This window comes from Elgaria multicarinata, chromosome 2 (assembly GCF_023053635.1).
Source record: "Elgaria multicarinata webbii isolate HBS135686 ecotype San Diego chromosome 2, rElgMul1.1.pri, whole genome shotgun sequence".
Lineage (NCBI taxonomy): Eukaryota > Metazoa > Chordata > Lepidosauria > Squamata > Anguidae > Elgaria > Elgaria multicarinata.
This window is the reverse complement of record NC_086172.1, coordinates 124,801,172-124,819,751: the sequence shown is the minus strand read 5'-3', so window position 1 is coordinate 124,819,751 and position 18,580 is coordinate 124,801,172. Positions and strand designations below refer to the sequence as shown.

General features: G+C 41.2%; 1 protein-coding gene across 5 annotated transcripts in view; it reads left to right on the top strand.

The window, feature by feature from the left end:
• Positions 1–18,580, top strand: part of ACTN1 (actinin alpha 1) — a 110,508-nt gene extending 91,928 nt beyond the window's left edge. For 2 of the 5 annotated variants that reach the window (XM_063117583.1, XM_063117580.1), the window contains exons 14-21: positions 1,589–1,729; positions 3,782–3,964; positions 4,724–4,858; positions 9,330–9,509; positions 10,945–11,091; positions 12,765–12,830; positions 16,431–16,589; positions 17,163–18,580. In XM_063117583.1, coding sequence (XP_062973653.1) covers positions 1,589–1,729; positions 3,782–3,964; positions 4,724–4,858; positions 9,330–9,509; positions 10,945–11,091; positions 12,765–12,830; positions 16,431–16,589; positions 17,163–17,321 — 1,170 coding nt within the window. In that variant the 3' untranslated portion in view covers positions 17,322–18,580. Of the gene's footprint in view, positions 1–1,588; positions 1,730–3,781; positions 3,965–4,723; positions 4,859–9,329; positions 9,510–10,944; positions 11,092–12,155; positions 12,237–12,764; positions 12,831–16,430; positions 16,590–17,162 lie in introns of all 5 variants that reach the window. The other 3 variants (XM_063117584.1, XM_063117579.1, XM_063117582.1) reach the window with 2 other exon arrangements.

Genomic DNA, 18,580 nt, shown 5'->3' with positions numbered 1-18,580 from the left:
CCTTAAAGCTCTTCATGGCTTAGAAGCATGGCTTACCTGACGGGCCTCCTGACTATATGTATATGCCTATCCAAACATTAAGATCTTCTGTTGAGGGCCTTCTGAGAGTGTCCCTGTCATCTGAAGCACAGTGGGAGGCTACCAGTAAAAGGGCCTTCACAGCAGTGGCCCCCCAATTATGGAATGCTTCTCCAGAGAATGCCTTTTGGTATCTACTTCATTGTCCATGGTTGTTGCCAGGCTAGGGTGACCATATGAAAAGGAGGACAGGGCTCCTGTATCTTTAACAGTTGTATCGAAAAGGAAATCTCAGCAGGTGTCATTTGTATATATGGAAAACCTGTTGAAATTTCCTCTTCATCACAACAGTTAAAGCTGCAGGTGCCCTGACCTCTTTTAAGTCTGGTCACTCTAGTATAGCTCCTGCAGCTTTAACTGTGGTGATGAAGAGGGAATTTCACCAGATTCTCCATATATACAAATAGCACCTGCTGAAATTCCCTTTTCTATGCAACTGTTAAAGATACAGGAGCCCTGTCCTCCTTTTCATATGGTCACCCTATGCCAGGCAAATTATTTTTATTTTTCCAGGCCTTTTAGACTTAAATTTAGCCTTTATGATTTGTGGTTGTTCTGATTTGTTTTACTCGTATCTTCATAATATTTGTATCCCCCTTTTATATTAACTGCCCTGGGAATTTCTCTTGAAGGATGGTACAGAAATGTCTAAAATAAATAAATAATAAGAGTATGTTCCTGAAAACAGATTTAAAAGCTTATCAGACAGCCATAAAACAGTATTTATATTATGGTTCACACTGTTGATTATTTATTACATTTATATCCCACACTTCCCACATGGAGTTCAGTGGTGCACATAGTATTCCCCCACCGTTTTATCTTCACAACAACCCTATGGCCCTGTTCAGACGACACACTAAACCATGATGGTTAAGCATTTTGAGCTAAACATTATGGCTTAGCACGTCATGTGAACTTAGTGTTTTGTGTGAACATTCCTAACCATGGTGGCTACATAACCACGGTTTAAACATGCTCACTAACCACTTGCTGCAAAAGGGTTAGCGGCCTAACCATGGCTTAGTGTGTTGTCTGAACAGGCCCAAGAGGGTAGGCTAGCCTGAATGATAGTGATTGGCCCATAGTCATCCACTTTTCATCCCAGCCCTAGTCTGAGACTCTATCCACTACATCATGCTGGCTGATTTAGATGCCTTGTAGAATCCAGTATATTCAAACATTGATTATCTGTGTCTCCAAGTCAGTGTTTACTCTTCATATAAACTATGAACCACTTCCTGACTGCAGTTTCAGATTATGTGAATGTTTTAGCTACTGTGTCAACTGTCTGGAAAATGGAGATTGTACTGTTTTAAATGCCAAAAATGTTAATGCCTTTGCCTGGGTAGCTTAATTACAGTATCTTTTTAAGAAAATACTAGGAGAAAGGTAAGACACAAAAAGAAGAAATAGTGCAGTGTTTTAAAAGTCAATATAGGAAAAAGTTCAGGATGTGATGCCTACATTCTTGTCTAACTGTCTTTCTCTTTTTCTGTGGTTTTCATAGAGAACAGAAAAATTACTGGAGACAATTGACCAGTTGTACCTAGAATATGCCAAACGAGCAGCCCCTTTCAATAACTGGATGGAAGGAGCCATGGAGGATCTTCAGGACACCTTCATTGTCCATACTATTGAGGAGATCCAGGTATTTTTGAGTCCCTCTCTCACACTAGATCTACGTTCTTTAACTGTGGTTTTAGCTGGTGCTTTTTTCAGGATATTAAACATTGGCCTGGTTCAGAAGACACTTTAAACCACGGCTTTAAAGCCGTGATTTTAAAGTGTCTTCTGAACCAGGCTAATGACTGATTCGAAGACTTACTGCCAAACTGAAGCATAGGAAATGCCTACCCTCTCCCAAAGACTTTTTTAAAAAATAAAACTGCACAAACATTCACGTTTATTTTCACGTTTATTTTCACGTTTATTTTCCCTAATGTGTACATGTTGGTAAGCAAGCTTCCCTGACACACTCAATTTTGTATGCAGTTTTGAGCCAAGAACTGCATTGCAAAATTTGGGGAAGTGTTCATTCCAAAGGATCACTGTGTTCCAATCTGCATTTTAGTTCAGCAAATGCAAATTAGGTTGGTTCACTTCAAAATGTGGATCTATTCCTAATGCTTTGAAAACAAACATTGTAATTTCTTCTTAATTTTTGACTGAGGGCCAAATTACACATTATGCTTAATGTGTAACATGTAGCTACACTTGTTGTGTAATTTGAATTAATTACAGTGGTGGGAGGGGCCAGATTGTTATTGGGATTGCAGTGCACAAGAGTCTTATCCCTTCACTCCCCAGTTGTGACACACACACACACACACACACACACACACACACACACACCCCGAAAATCCCCCTCCCCACTGCCACTGGGAGATTAGTGGAAAAGTTTCCATTCACGATAATGGGAATGTTTTTTGCTAAAAGCCATGGGGAGGAGGCAATTTTATTGGGGGAATGACTGGGGAGAGAAGGGATACACCTCTCTTTCCCACTCACTGTGTTCCCAGTATCAATCAGTCCCCCTCCCCCACACACACAGTTGTTATTACTTAAAATAAAGCAACAGACTTCAAGAATTATACATGAAGGGTGCAATCCTATGCATAATTAGACAGTAAAAATTCCCAGCATGCCCCAGCCAATGATCAATGGCTGGAGGAAAATGAGGGAGCTAGTGGAAATGGGCATGGGTATTCTGGAGGGTTTGATTTTGCCCCCTGAAATGCCAAATTTGGCCCCTGGGGCTGATGTTCTGCACCCTTGATTTAAAGGCTTAGTTCAGACAACATGTTTCTCAACAGTGGATTTAGAACTCCATGGTAGAGTTTTTACACCACTGTTGAGAAACATGTTGTCTGGTGGGAAAACACTCCACGCAATGGTGGAGGAACTGTCAATCAAACATTGCAATGGATTTTACTCAACTGCATGGTAGCCCACAATCACACACTGGTGGAGTTAGAACATGTTGTGTGGGGAGGTACCTCCCAGAAACTCAACTGTTGAGTGGAGTTTTCACGCTGAGTTGACTAACATGTTGTCTGAACTGAGCCAAAGTGTGCTTGCCTTTTAATGAATGAAGAGTAACAGATCTAGTGCAGACTCACTAGGACAAGCAGAATTGTGCCTCTTGCGGGCCTTACTGTGTGTCTCTAGAACTGCAAGCATTTGGCAGGGCTTGGTTTGCAAGTTTGACAGGCACGATTTATGGATCTTGCTGGAATGGATATGTGGCAAGATGGCTTTGGTCGCATGTAGGTATGTTTTCTGGCACTTCTGTTTCAAATGAGAAATCTGCATCCGTGTTTCAAAATAGATGCATTCTTTATCCCAACCCTTAACTTATGTAAAAGCCAGCCTCCAAGAATATTAACAAGATTCTTTGGTTTTGGCAATCTTGCCTTAAAAAATTTCTAGCAGATTTTTTAGCAGTAACACTGCCGAAAGCTGTATTTGCTGCACATTTAAATTTCCACTGACCCAGTGCAGCTGTACAAATGTCTAAAATTCCAATATATGGAAAGGATCTTTCCCTGCCATGGAGTGCAGTGCTTAAGTTATTCTGCTTTTCTAGTACAGACACAGTTTTTCCGTACTGTCTTCATGTTTCTCACACATCATTACGGAGTGTTCCTTTTTGTATATTATTATTATTATTTACTTATTTCATTTTATCTGTTTCATTCAGGGATTGACCACAGCCCATGAACAGTTCAAAGCTACCCTGCCAGATGCGGACAAGGAGCGGCAGGCCATCCTAGGAATCCACAATGAAGTGTCAAAAATTGTTCAGACCTACCACGTCAACATGGCAGGAACCAACCCCTACACCACCATCACACCACAAGAAATCAATGGCAAATGGGACCATGTGAGTCACTTTTCAGGCTTAACATTCCTATAGGTGGGAAGACACAAGTCCCTTTTGGCATTCTGGCAAGGTATTGGCAGCTCAATCCCATGCATGTTTACTCAGGAGTAAATCCCACTAAATTCAGTGGGGCTTCCTCTGCAGTAAGCGTGCCTAGGATTGCAGCTATAGTGTGAATTCTCTTTGATGGGCACTTGTGCATTCATTTCTTGTCTTTTGTTTTGTAGTAATCCACAGTGCAGATCAGCCTTCCCCAACCTGGTACCTTCCAGATATGTTAGACTACAACTCCCAGCATCCCCTAGCCAGCATAGTAGTCCAACACACCTAGAGGGCACCAAGTTGGTGTCGATTCTGTATTCAATTTTATTCTTGTCTTGTGTGTAATAATTAATGCTAATGAAAGAGTTATTCTTTGAGAGGCTTGATAACTTATGTCACTAGCGCTCGTGCAGAGTAGAAATTGAATTGTTGGGATCTCATCAGCGTGATCCGTCTTGCCTTTAGATGATCTGCTGGATTTTCCAACATTGCATCTCAGCTGCTAATAAATGTGCAGGTTTGATTTTGCTTTGTAGACATTAATCTGCTTAAAGTGAAAATCCAGTTTAAATAACTGCTTGTGCAGAAGAGGGTTGGGTTTTATTTTCAATTAACAGCAAACACAACTTTGCTTTACCAGCTGCAGAATCCTTTGTGCTTATCAATGCTTAACAACAGTAAGTGAAATAGTCTTAAACTTTTATCTTTGTGCTAAAGGTGAGACAGCTTGTTCCCAGGCGGGATCAGGCCCTGATGGAAGAACATGCACGTCAGCAGCACAATGAGAGACTCCGCAAGCAGTTCGGGGCTCAGGCCAACGTCATCGGGCCCTGGATCCAAACCAAGATGGAGGTAAAACCTTGATAAGACTTCAATTGACCATTTTCTGCTGAAGAACCTCCTGTTGTGCATTGTCTTTTCATGCATAAAAGAAGGAGTTCATGCAGAAACAGAGAGAGAGAAGTCCTGGGCTTCTTCCACACCAGGTGTATAATGCTGAATGGCCACACTTTGTTCACTCACTTTTTATGGGAGAGCTACACAACATCCACATTGAATCATTGCCTCCAACAAATTGCATTAGGAAAGAAAGGGGTGGGTGGGGAGGCCGAGAGAGCTGGCATCATCCTTGATGATGATGATGATTTATACCACCCATAGCTGATGCTCTCCTGGCAGTTTACAAAAGATTAAAACAATAAACATTTAAAATTGATATACAAAATTTAAGTTCATAAAAACATTTTTTTAAAAAAAACGCAGCCTACAAAGACAACATCCCCAGTGTCTGGGGAGAGAAAAGCTTTCCATGTGGATTAGACAAATTCATGGAGGATAAGGCTATCAATAGCTACCAGTCATGATGGCTATATATTACCTCCAGTATGGAGGCAGTATGCCTCTCAATAGCAGTCATGGGGGAACTTGAGCAGGAGGGTGCTATTGCACACATGTCCTGCTTGAGGGTCACTGTGGGAACAGAACTGTGAACTAGCTAGGCCTTTGGCCTGATTCAGCATGGCTCTTCTTATGTGAAGATAAAGCACTTTATTAGATGCAATGTAGAATTGCAGTTGTATTCTCACTTCCAACTTATCACACGAGAGTAATACCTCAGCAATGGTAAGGGGCTCTCATCTGGAAATGCCCCTGCTGACTAACCAGTTTCTTTCTTTCTGTTTCTTTGATGTGGGTAGATACTGCATTGATGTTTTGTTTGAGATACTCAGTTGCCAGCACCCAAAACTCTCTCAATTACTTTTGATTTACTGTCTAAATTAAAATTACATTTTGAAGAACCGCTTCCTTGAGAAGATTTCCTAAAATAAAAATATTGTCACAGAGTTAACTTAAACACATTTGAATAAAGCTGACTGTATGTGCACCATCAGTATAGCTTCCCCATTTATACTGGAGCCAAAGCAATATTCAACACTTTTCTTTTGTTAACTGAAATAGGAGATAGTGAGCTTGTTATGACAACATGGCAACCCATTGGGGATTAATTCAGCCTTGAGGAACTGCGATGTGTGATGGCCACCATTATGAATATGTAACTCCCAACCAAGGGGTGCTGTGTTGTATGAACCCAGCCAGTGGAGGTTAAGGAATAAGTAACCTTGCATAACCCTACAACAGACCATGGGTTGTGCAATGGTTGTTTAACTCTCAAATAAACCCTGCCAGCCAGACTCACATGACACAACAACTCCTGGTTTGTCCATGATGGGCTGCCATGTCATGTGAACCGGATCTGAATTGGTCACCTGTAGTTTACTCAAGGGTTCCATTGTTTCTGACCCTTTAAAATGTGCATAATATTCTTAATTATGGCTATGTTTCTTAATCTTATTAACCAAATTTTAATCATTGGGACAACAGTCTTCTTCCACATTTTGGCCAGACATCTTTTTGCTGCAGTTAATTGATTGCTGCAATTAATTCTTGATAAGCACATCTCACAATATCTGGAATATATCACATCAACAAAAATTCTGGTGCCTCTGGTGTTGGCTCTGCTTTTAGTCCAATTCTTAGAAGGCCAACGATGAGGTTTGACCAGTTAGGGACATTGCCGCTGCTCTGCCAGCAAAAGAGTTGGGGTTTGCCACTGCTATGGAAGCTTTAAAAGGGTAAATTTAGAATTCAGTGATGTGGCAGCTGGTGGGTTTTCCTCTGAGAAGGGGAGGGGGCAGCATGCAGGCTGCATGTCATTCGCCTCTACTTAGACCCATTGTATGTGTTTGAGGAGTTTGATTGAAGACTCTTGAGATGCATCATAGAACCATTTTTAGTGTGTGCATGTTCCACATTAGTTCCATTTGAATGAAGAACAGATTGGCTTTAAAACACATACACTACAACCAGCTATATTTCCATACCACATATGCTCATAATTGGAGATGTGATGGCCTGGGGAAAAATTTGCTGGAATTCCCCACCCCCCGGGGAACGTTTTTGTTAATTTCTGAAAAAATTGGATTATGAAAAAAAAAAAACTTTTAGAGTTTAAGACTTTAGGTTTTAGAAACCTAGGTTTTAGAAATCATTTTGGGTAAAGGTTACCCAACCTTTACTCCGCCCAAAATGATTTCTAAAACCTATGTAATAACACCTTTATAGAAAAAGTGGAGATGTAAATTATCTGGAAATAATGAAGCCATGGGGGAAATGTTTTTTAAATCCTCTCCGTAAGATTCCAAGCATAGTTATTTTTTTCATTCATTATTAAAATTATTGTTCTGAAGTATATTTTACTAGTAGACATTTATACTCAACTTTTCAACATGTGAGTAGAGTCACCATTGTGCGTTCCTAACACTAAATGTGCATTCTTGACAGTTTGGTTTTTGTTCTGTAGAGTCCTGTGTTTCTGATGCTGTAACAGTCAATAATTACAACTTTGCTTCCACAGTTGAGGTATTCCAGAAGAAGATTGTGCCACAATTACTGTACAGCACAGAGATTTGGGGTTACAGTAATGTTTTCCCCTTAGAAATTGTGCAGAACTCTTTCTTGAAATCTCTGCTGGTCATCCCCAAATGTACACCTGCCCCTTTTTAAAGGGCTGAAACAGGGCTAATTTCGCTGCAAACCAGAGTGCATGTAGTGCTAGCCCTATACTGGCTGAAGCTGGCTGGCATGAGTGATACTCGGCTCCCCCCAAAATGCTACTTAGAGCAATTACAATCCTTGCCTCGAAGCTCTTGGGCAAATTCTGTCAGTATGATACTCCATCATTATGGAATTAATATGGAAGCCCTACCAAATTATTCCTCTAATAGAGTTAAACAACTTGTCAAAGAAAAAAATCATCTTGACTCTAAATGGTTTGACCTACATTTGCTTTCCCAAATGGCCTACTCCTTCTGGTACCCAATATATAAAACATATTTTGGGCTGGAGCAAAACTTTATCAATCTTACCCTGGCATCACTTAGAAAAGCATCCACAGCTTTGCGTTTTCATTGTTTGCCCTCCGCCTACCTAAAAGGAAGATTTAATAACATCCCTGTGCACCAAAGACTCTGCATCTGTGAGTCAGGACAAGTGGAGGACATTCAACATTATCTGTTGTGATGCCCTTTATATACATCCCCTAGACAAAAATTTCTTGATTACATTCTTCGTTCCCTTTCTAACTGACCTCCCCTTGAGCAAATATGTGACTTGTTGGCTGGCAATAATGTATTTATCAGTGCTTTGGTTGCAAAATTTGCCTTGGCCGCAAGTAAGTTAAGAGCTAGGCATCAAAACCATTTATAAGTATTGTAATGGGTAGCTGGAGATAATTTTTTATCCTTCTTTATTTACGTTGGTCTAGTACCCCATAGGGGATCTCTTAACTTATGCTAATGTGATGCTCCATTTTTATATTCTTGTATTTTTGTTTATCTTTTTTAACTCACTGTTGTTATTGTGTTTATATTAGCTCATCTTCTTACTCGTATTCTAATTATATCAAATTGTGAAGGCTTATTGCTTTTAGCAATAAAGATTTCATTCATTCATTCAATTTCACTGAGTTTACTTTAAAGTATAATGATCGTTTTATGATCAAACTAAATGGCACAGGAAATAAATTTAGGAACAGAAAGGCTGCTTTATATTTCTAAAGCAGCCGTCCTCAACCTGATGCCCTCCAAATGTTTTGGACTACAGTGTCCAGCATTTCTAACCATTGGCCATGCTGCCTGAGGCTGATGGAAAATTAAGTCCAAAATATCTGGAGGGCACCAGGTTTGAAAGGCCGTCATAAAGCAGCCAAGTGACTTCAGATCCGTGTTTTTTTTCATGGCTTCAAAATTTCTGGAAATTTTACATTTCTGCTCATAATGCATGAGCAGTTATGCATCTACACCTGTTTTTTAACTGCGCCTACAAATATGGATGCATGCCGGGGAAGCTGCTGCCAATCTTGGTGCACACTGTTTTAAAACAATACGTAGCTGATTCAGATGCTACCCGGTTTAACAGATCCGTAATATGTAACCACTAAATGCAGTCCTAATGAAGATGATGGAAACAATCATGCGAAAAAGGAACCAAAAATATGTTCTGGAATCTAATACAGCTGGACAAGTCTTCGGCTGTTGCTAAAATATTAAACTCAGTGGAGCTAGAGGGATTTATGCCGGCAACAAGAATCCAACCAAGTTCTGTTGACTGCTCCTCTGAATAGCCTGCAAGCCGGGCTCTGTCCCCTTGAGGTTACAAGGCCTGTGGTTAAAGCATTTCAGCCCATTTAGGGAACGCTTGCAGGCAGGTGGCGTACATGTTGAAACTTGTCACTCATCTGCCCGTTTCCTTGGGGCTCTTGCAGGAGATTGGCCGCATCTCCATAGAGATGCACGGGACTCTGGAGGACCAGCTCAGTCACCTGCGGCAGTACGAGAAGAGCATCGTCAACTACAAACCAAAGATCGATCAGCTGGAGGGAGATCACCAACAGATCCAGGAGGCGCTCATCTTTGACAATAAGCACACCAACTATACCATGGAGGTAAAGGACAGCGCAGCCATGCAAGCCAAGGGCTCGCTTCAGTCTTTGAACGCAGCGAGCTCCCTTATATCATCCAGCCCTGCCCTTGGTAAAGTGGTTGTTGAGAAAAGGTGACAAACTGGTATCACTGGCTAGCCATGCCACTGTGTACGAACGTTGACAGGCAACAGTTCTTGCTCATACTATCATGTGGGCAAGTGGAAGCTAGGGCAACTGGTCAGAGTTCAGCAACACACTTGACTCCAATTAGCCTGAGGCCTGTACTTAGCAGCCAAGATAAAACTTATGTAGGGTGACCATATGAAAAGGAGGACAGGGCTCCTGTATCTTTAACAGTTGTATTGAAAAGGAAATTTCAGCAGGTGTCATTTGTATATATGGGGAACCTGGTGAAATTTCCTCTTCGTCACAGCAGTTAAAGCTGCAGGAGCCCTGCCCTCTTTTAAATCTGGTCACTCTAGTATAGCTCCTGCAGCTTTAACTGTGGTGATGAAGAGGGAATTTCAACAGGTTCTCCACATATACAAATGACACCTGCTGAAATTCCCTTTTCTATGAAACTGTTAAAGATACAGGAGCCCTGTCCTCCTTTTCATATGGTCACCCTAAACTTATGACCACCTGGCCATTAGTCCCGATTTGATGTGGATTGCACAGTGCTTTAGGGATTAAATGTTTGAGACAAGAGCCTGCAAGGAGTGAAAACTTGCTGCAGAGGATCCTGTGGAGTCCATTCAATCCTTAAAAGATTTGGTAAAGGTGGCCTTCTGTTTTAGAAACAGTTTCTTATTTTCACTGTCGACAGATCAAAGTACACGTTACGTTAAATTCTTAAAAATTTGCAGTTTTATTTTGTATTATTTATTTATTGCATTTCTATACTGCTCAATAGCCAAAGCTCTCTGGTCAGTTCACAAAAATTAAAAACCATAAAGTAAAATTTAAAGTATAAAACTTAAAACCAGCATTATAAAAACACAATAAAACCGAGCAGCAGATTTAAAATTAGTCTAAGGTAGGAGTGCCACTAACATAGATTAGGACCTCAGCACCTGGGTAGGGGGGATTGAATTCTTCCCCACACATACAAACCACACACCCATGCCCACACATGGCGACTGAGGAGGCGGCGGATTTGCTAGTAGGCAGGGAAAGATTAAACTTTAGCTCCACGTATGTTGTGGTCCCATTCCAGATTAGGGGACCCTGGGCCTACTCGAGAGCAGAACAAGCAAAGAGCTACATGCTATGAATTCAATGCATGTAGCTCTTTGTTTGTTTTACCCTAAATGAAATCTTGGCAGGTGTTTCCGATTCCTGCTGGGCACCATATATTCCAAGTGTACGACCACTTGACTGCAATTGAATTAGACTTCAAATGCCGCTTCTCAACTTTAAGTCTGGGGAAAAAAATATCTTCCCTTTTCTCCTACAGCACATCAGAGTGGGCTGGGAGCAACTCCTGACAACAATCGCTAGAACTATCAATGAAGTAGAAAACCAGATTCTGACCCGGGATGCCAAAGGAATCAGCCAGGAACAGATGAATGAATTCCGTGCCTCCTTCAACCACTTTGACAGGGTAAGGGGGAGATTGGTAAGACCTGGGACTGAAGGCAAAAGGGGTGCGGGAATAAAGGCAAAGGGGTGGGGCCTTCTGGGAAAACCCTGAGGGCCGGATTTGGCCCCCGGGGCTGAATCTCTGCACCCATGCTTTAAATGGTGGAACCCCCAGTTCAAACCATTGGATCCAGATGAAATATTGCATTCAGCAATCATACAAGGGAAAGAAAAGTGGCCACAAAGAATCATTGAACAAACTGAATTCTGCTCACAGTGTGCAGCTTTTAAGTGTGCTCTGCTGAGCCTTCTGCCTCACCTGCATTTGAATGGAGCTTATATTCACGATGTGGTCTTTTTTCCTTTTCCTTTTTTACAACTTAGAAATTACCAGGGACAAATTATTCTTATATCATATCTAGGAGCAGCCCTATGTTAAAGACAGCGACTCACTTTTCAGTGTTGAGAGCGTCAAGGAGCAGAGTCAGTCAAAGTTCTGTTTCATATATAAACTTTTGACTTAAAATGACTGCACTGGAGCGGAGATGTATTGATTTGTAAACTACATCTGCCAACATCTCCTTGCAAATCCATAGCTTCTTGAAAACGTACAGTTTATTCTGTACTCAAAAGGCTTCATTCTTGCTTTGACAGCAGGGTTTTTCAAGTGTGTCTCTGCAGTTTGAGTGGAAACACTAAAGTGACTGAAGCAAATGTAATTGATTTAGAAGGGGAAGAGGGTCTGAAGGAAAGTGGTTTTCAAAGCTTGCTATGAGCAATGGTTGATAGGCAAACGTTTGGTCTGACACTGCTGTGTTTTGTGAGACATACACTTTAAAAAGAAAAAAATGCATTGGCACAATTGGAAATGTCGACATATCTAATTTTGTGCACTTTTTATCCCTGCCTCTTTCTGCATGCCATCCTCCCCACCCCACCCCCATCTTTCTTCACCCACTGCATGGTGGCACCTCCCTTTATTCCACCTTCTCTTGCCCTTTTCTTACCTGCTTCTTCCCTTTCTCTCACACCACCACTCCCCCACTGGCACTGCATGCCCTGCTGCCTGGCGCACTGCATAACCAGGACCACTCCGGCACACTTGGCCCTGAGGAATTCAAAGCCTGCCTCATCAGCTTGGGTTACGATATTGGAAACGATGCACAGGTACTGAATGCTACTGGGGAACATACCCAGATATTGAACTATAAGGAAATAACCTATTTCTTCCCTCTCTTCTTTTTTGTTTTAATCCATCTGTTGTCAATGTCCTTATATTTTGTTGTGCATATTTCTATGTGCTGCTCTATGTTTTATCACAATCCCATACTTTTCTTTTTCTTTATGCATTTTCAATTTTTTTTTGCTCTGTTAAACATTCCATTTGCCTAATTCCCTAAACTTTTCCTGTCTTGCTTTCTCTTCCCCATTTTTCATCTCTTTTCATATTTCCATTCCTTTTTTCTTCTCACCTATATTTACATTTTCATTTCTATCTTTATTTTCTGTGGAATGTATACATCTCTTGCTTTCTCAAACCACTGTACTGTTTTGTTTCATTGTTCAATACATCTTGTCTTCCATTCCTCCTTCATGCAAATCCATTCGTTATAACATCTTCCGTGAGTTCATCTCTTCTTGGATTGCTTTCCATTTCTATCTTTTATTCCTCCATCCTTGAATTACACTTTGTAGAAGAAGACTGGCATGATGGATAGTGAAGATTTCCGCACCTGCCTTATCTCCATTGGTTACAATATGGTAATCTACCTATCACTTCTATTCCCAATGGTATATTTGGCCCTTAAACAGGGAAGGGCATACATCTAGCAAATCAAGGTAAAGCTACATCAGCCCCATGACTTTCAAACATGAAATGTTATATAGTGTTGCAGTTGTGTCTGGAAGAGAATCAAAAACAAGTTGAATTGACTTGATGTGAAGTATATTTTTGGAAGAAGAAACAGAATATTATCTGAATTGATTCCTCTGGGGATCTGGATACCAATCTCTGAATAAGGAATAATAATTTAGCGAAGATTGAAACAAAACAGTAAAAGGGCCTTTTCCCAGGGTCCACATTTTTTGCATAAAAATTATGCATTTCTTACTAATTGGTGGTTCAGTCCACACAACTTTTCTTCAAGGTTGCACTTCTGCTGCAGGAATATCTTATTTCTCCAGCATGTATAGTGCCAGATTTAGTTCTTACAAATACGAGATCCTTCCTTCATGGAACACATCCACTATTACTTATTCATTTAATTTCTGTGCTATCTTTTGCCAAAAATGGCATTCAGGATAACTTATACCGATCCATTAAAAACGGATTTGTTTGCAATAAAATCTATTACAAAATCAGCAACAAGTGGGGCATGTAGTGGTGCAAGATCCATGGGCACCTTTTGAATATTTTCGGTGATATCAGCAGTGAAGAGCAATACAATTCCACCGACCATGCTTTCACTGTTTTGTGAATGGTTTATATTTTTACAGTGCAAGCCTTACCATGTTTACTCAGATTACATTCTACTGTTCTCAATGGGGCTAATTCCTAGTAAAGAGTGCATAGAACTGTAGCCTCACAGAGAAGTCCTGCATTAGAACTGGAGATATACTCCCACTACACCAGTGGAACACCTGCCATATCCAATGCATGTTCAGCTCAAGAGGGGGGAAGGGGAAAATACACAGGTTGGAAATATAGAAATGTTGAAAAAATGCTGACATGACCCCAGCATCTCTAAAAAAAACCATCAATGTTCACGTGCCATCTACGCAGGGAGGGAGCCAATGAACATATGACAGTGGGGAAACACCCCTGCATCACCACACCCAATATACAAGATGATGCCAGAGTAACACACAGACACACCACCTCCATCAGCCCCAGTAGCTCTGCCAGTAGTGACCCCATCTGGGCAGTTTTGCTTACCTATCTGTCGTGGTGGTTTGTTGCTTCAGTGGGGCGTCCCCCAAATCCAGTAGCCAATCAACCAACAGAAGATCGTCAGTATAGGATTGCACTCAAAGTAATGTGTGCAATAGTTGTATATTCCCTACTACCACCATCTGGCTGCCCTTACATAGAAAATTCCAGCGTGTTAGCTTTGTGTGGCAAAACAGAAAAGGCCAGTTTGGACATTTGGTTGGCTGACTGATCCCAATCCAACTAAATGTAGTCATGACATGACTAAGGCTTCAATCATATGCTTTCTTGCTTGGGTGCGCGTTTTGTTGAACTTGGTGGGACAACTTCCAAGTAAACATTCCAAGTAAGTCCCATTGCAACCAAAGGAATAAGTTAGGGTGCAATCCTATGCATGTTTAGACAGAAAAAGAAGTCCTACAGCTTCCAACATTTCCCAGCCAGACATGCTAGGAGTTATAGGACTTTTCTCTGTCTCATCATGCATAGGATTGTGCCCTAAACTGTGAATTAATTCATCTTGTTCTATTGGTTTCAGTGGGACTTAGGCTGCAATCCTATGCACACTTACCTGGGAGTAAGCCCCATTAAACAAAGTTGGACTTACTTCAGAGTAAACATGCATTGCACTGTGCTGTGAGTACTACTAGTTGAAACTGCTTAGGGGCCAATGAGTTTGTTTGCAGCAATCTCTATGGTCTCTAAAATCCAGTTTGTAGCTTCCCTGTTCATGGATGTTACTGCAGCTGACCTCCATGAATTGCTTGCCTACATACTATGCTGCTCTAGTGAATAGCCCAGTTGCATAGGCTGGCGGGGGAAATAAAATAAAAGATCAAATGGAACATGTCAATCAGCCCCTGCTTTTGTCAAGTTCTTGGTAAAAGAGGGTAAAAGAGTCTGTGAAACCTAGACACCCGAAACTAGACGCCTGAGACCTGCATACAAAAGGGACTCTAGAGCTGTGCACCACAGGGTCATTCACTTTCACATATATTAATTAATTGAAACGTGTCATTTTGTATGAAGCTTGCCGTACCGCTTTTAGTCACTAGGCGGTGGCAGACTTCCCAAGACAACACATAGCTTTGCAGCCGATAACAGTTTGAAAGCAGGGGAATTAGCATCTATGCCAAAGATTTCGGTGGTCAAATAGATTTGAACCCCAACAGCACCCACTTTAGAAATTAAGCTGTGCTTGAATGACATGGATGGATATAAAGAGAGAGGATAGGTGGAAGTGCTGAAAACAACAGATGGGCTCAGCCACAGGCTACGAGAAGAGTAGCGGAGCAAAAAAGAAGCTGCAGAGGGAGGAGGAGGAGGAGAGAGAGTGCTGAGAGTAGTGGAGGCTGAAGAAAGGGGAAGAGAGCAAAGACATACCGGGATTGCTGGGCTATGGCGAGATCGCAGAATGTTCTGGGGAGAAACATCAACCTATGGGTTCTACATGCTGCTGTTACGGAGAAGCAAGGAGAGCTGAATTTTACATACTAATCTAGTTTGCACAACACAGCACACAACAGTCTGTTTTAAATTTACGCAAGGATTGTTTAACTCTCAAATAACATTCCTCCCCCACCCCCCGATGGATTTGTAATACACCAGCCACGGCAGTGGTGAGGGGCTGCATATTCATAATGGCGGCTGAAGCGTGCTGCAGCTCGTGGAGGATAAATTAACCCATAGTGACCTGTTGTGTCCTTCAAACTGCCCCACTGTCTGCTTCCTTCCAGCTATTTTTGTCGCCTGGTGACGAAGATCATTATGTGAAAGCCCAGCAAGTCTCCATTTAAGATAGCACCTCTGTTCATGCATGTATGACTCATGGTGGGATAGACACAAGGAAGGCTGGATTTAGAATAAATCAGTTACAACAGATCTTTTTGCATGTTGATGCAGGCTTACACTTCTTTTTAAAAAGCATTAATTGTCAAGAGCTTATAGATGAGTCATTAGGAACAAAGTAATAGGGACATTATTAGCGTTGGTCCATGCTTGAAGAAGATCTCCACCTAAAACATTGATGCCGTTCACTTCCATTTGTTGCACTCTTATCAAGAGGCTAGGGGTAATGAGAAGCATCCTTCTGGGATTCAGTTGCATTGTCAGTGCTGGAGAATACAGAGCTGCCACACATTTTGGGTTTGTCTTCCTTACACGCCTCCTCCCCCATTTCAGATGCACTGAAATTATTTCAGTTCATTCTTCTCGTGCAACATTCTAGATGCCTTGTCATTCCCATCACACCCTGCCAGCAGGCCAATGGCCCTGCTGTCTGGTGGTGATAGAAGTTGTAGTCCATCATATCTGGAGGGTGCCAGGTTGGGGAAGGATGCCCTAGGGAATAGTGTGCACATGTAACATTTATATTTTATCCTTTCTGGCCGTCAGTAGATTGATATGTCGCTAACTCTCATCTCACCGTCCAGGGCGAAGCAGAGTTTGTCCGAATCATGGGCATTGTAGATCCCAACCGCATTGGAGTAGTGACGTTCCAGGCCTTCATTGACTTCATGTCCCGAGAAACAGCAGATACCGATACAGCTGACCAAGTTATGGCCTCCTTTAAGATCTTGGCTGGAGATAAAGTAAGTTCAGACTTGAATGCAGTTCATGCAGTTTTAGAACAAAATATGACCTGGTTTTCAGATTGGCTGAAATACATACACAGAAGAAAGATTTTAGGAATGTTTTTACAAGATCATGGTGACCCTCCAGGCAAACCAGTGTTCCCTAATCTTGCAAAAATCCCGGTGTGAATTGTGAGCAAACTCCATGAAGTAATTTCATTGAAATATCTGAGTACCCAGATAGGTACTCAGATATTTACAGAATTCTTCTTCCACCCACCAATATTTTGCCCTTACTTTGACGTGGCGAATGGAATCGAAGTCTTAATAAACGCCTTGAATGCCTTCACGCCAGCACAGTTCACTTGGCCGTGTCTACTATATTCTGGCTGAGAAATTAAGTACTCCAGGTTATAAAATACTCCAGGTTATAAAATATTCTGCACTCCAATAGATATATAAGAGCCTAACAAAATATTTAACAAATAAATCTTTGATTTAATACACAAATAAGTACAATTTGTATTAATACAGTTGTCTCTGCCTCATGCAGTTAAAACGGAAAAAGAACATCTCTGTGTTTCCTTACAGAACTATATCACTGTGGATGAATTACGACGGGAACTGCCTCCTGATCAAGCCGAATATTGCATCGCTAGAATGGCACCTTACACTGGGCTGGATTCTGTACCGGGTGCTCTGGACTACATGTCTTTCTCTACAGCTCTCTATGGCGAAAGTGACCTTTAACTATCACCTATCTATCCACCACACATCCTTACCCTCTCCCACCCAGGCGCACTTTTCTTTCTGTCTGCAAAGCGGGCTGTGCTCTGCCTCCACCGCCCCTTCCTGTTTCCACTTCAAAGAACAGATCCCATTTGGGGAGGGAGGGAGGGAGGCCCAGGAAAGGATATTGAAACGAAACAGTCTATAATACCCCTGAAAAATGACGGTTTACAAAATTATTTTCTGGGAAACAAAGTTACATTTAAGCAAATGTATTTTATTATAGAAAAAAAAGTATTTTTCTCCAAGATTGAAGCCTAAAGAGAAATTGTTAAATAGTATTACCCAAAATGTGTGCAGGTTTCCCCGCCCCCCCCATCTTCTTGTTGGTCTGACATAGGAAATGGGGTTCGGTGTTGCATCCCGTCCTTATATACTGAAGTTCCGCCCCACTTCTTCTACCACGAGCCAACTTTCTTGTCTGTCTCTATTTCCTAATCGCATTTGTTTTTAGAGGGGGAGGCATGCAAGAGCATGTGTTGCTGGTTCACTCATTTCATGAAAATATTTTACAATAAGACTTTTTTGAAATTGCTGTGTTTTTTTAGGGGGAAAAAATAATGTACACAGCTCATGTTTTCATATTTAATTAAAATTACAATATGCCTTCTATGTGTTGTTGCTGAAAGTTGTCTGGTTTCCAAATACAGCGCTTGAGAGTTGGCATCTTTGATATTGCTTGTCACAGATGATATTAAAAAAAAAATTCTTGTGATAACAAATCTAGACTACATTCTTTTGTCTAGTTAATTTGTCTAATTCTATTTAGCTATTACCAGAAAGACTTCCCAGCCGTTTTCAAAATTCATTTGGTATCCTGGTTTTTTTTTGGGGGGGGGGTTTGGTATATTATTCTGATGTCAATGTTTTTATCTGTTTTCTAAATGCAAGACACCAAAGTGCTTTTCCCCACCCCCTACCCTCTTGCTTTGAATTATATTGATGTTTACGTGGCTGGTATTGTTGCTTCAAATGAAGATAAATTTATAACAAAATGCCGTCTTGGACCAAACATGATATGTGCACATCTCTGAAAATTACTGTTTTCATTTTTTCCGGCAAGGAAATAGTTAATAATTAATTTTACTCTTTTAACTGACTTGAGGTGCAATCCTACGCAAGTATAGACAGGAAAAAAATCCTTCAACTCCCAGCATGGCTGGCTGGGGCATCCTGGGAGTTGTAAGACTTTTTTTAGTCTAAACATATGTAAGATTGAG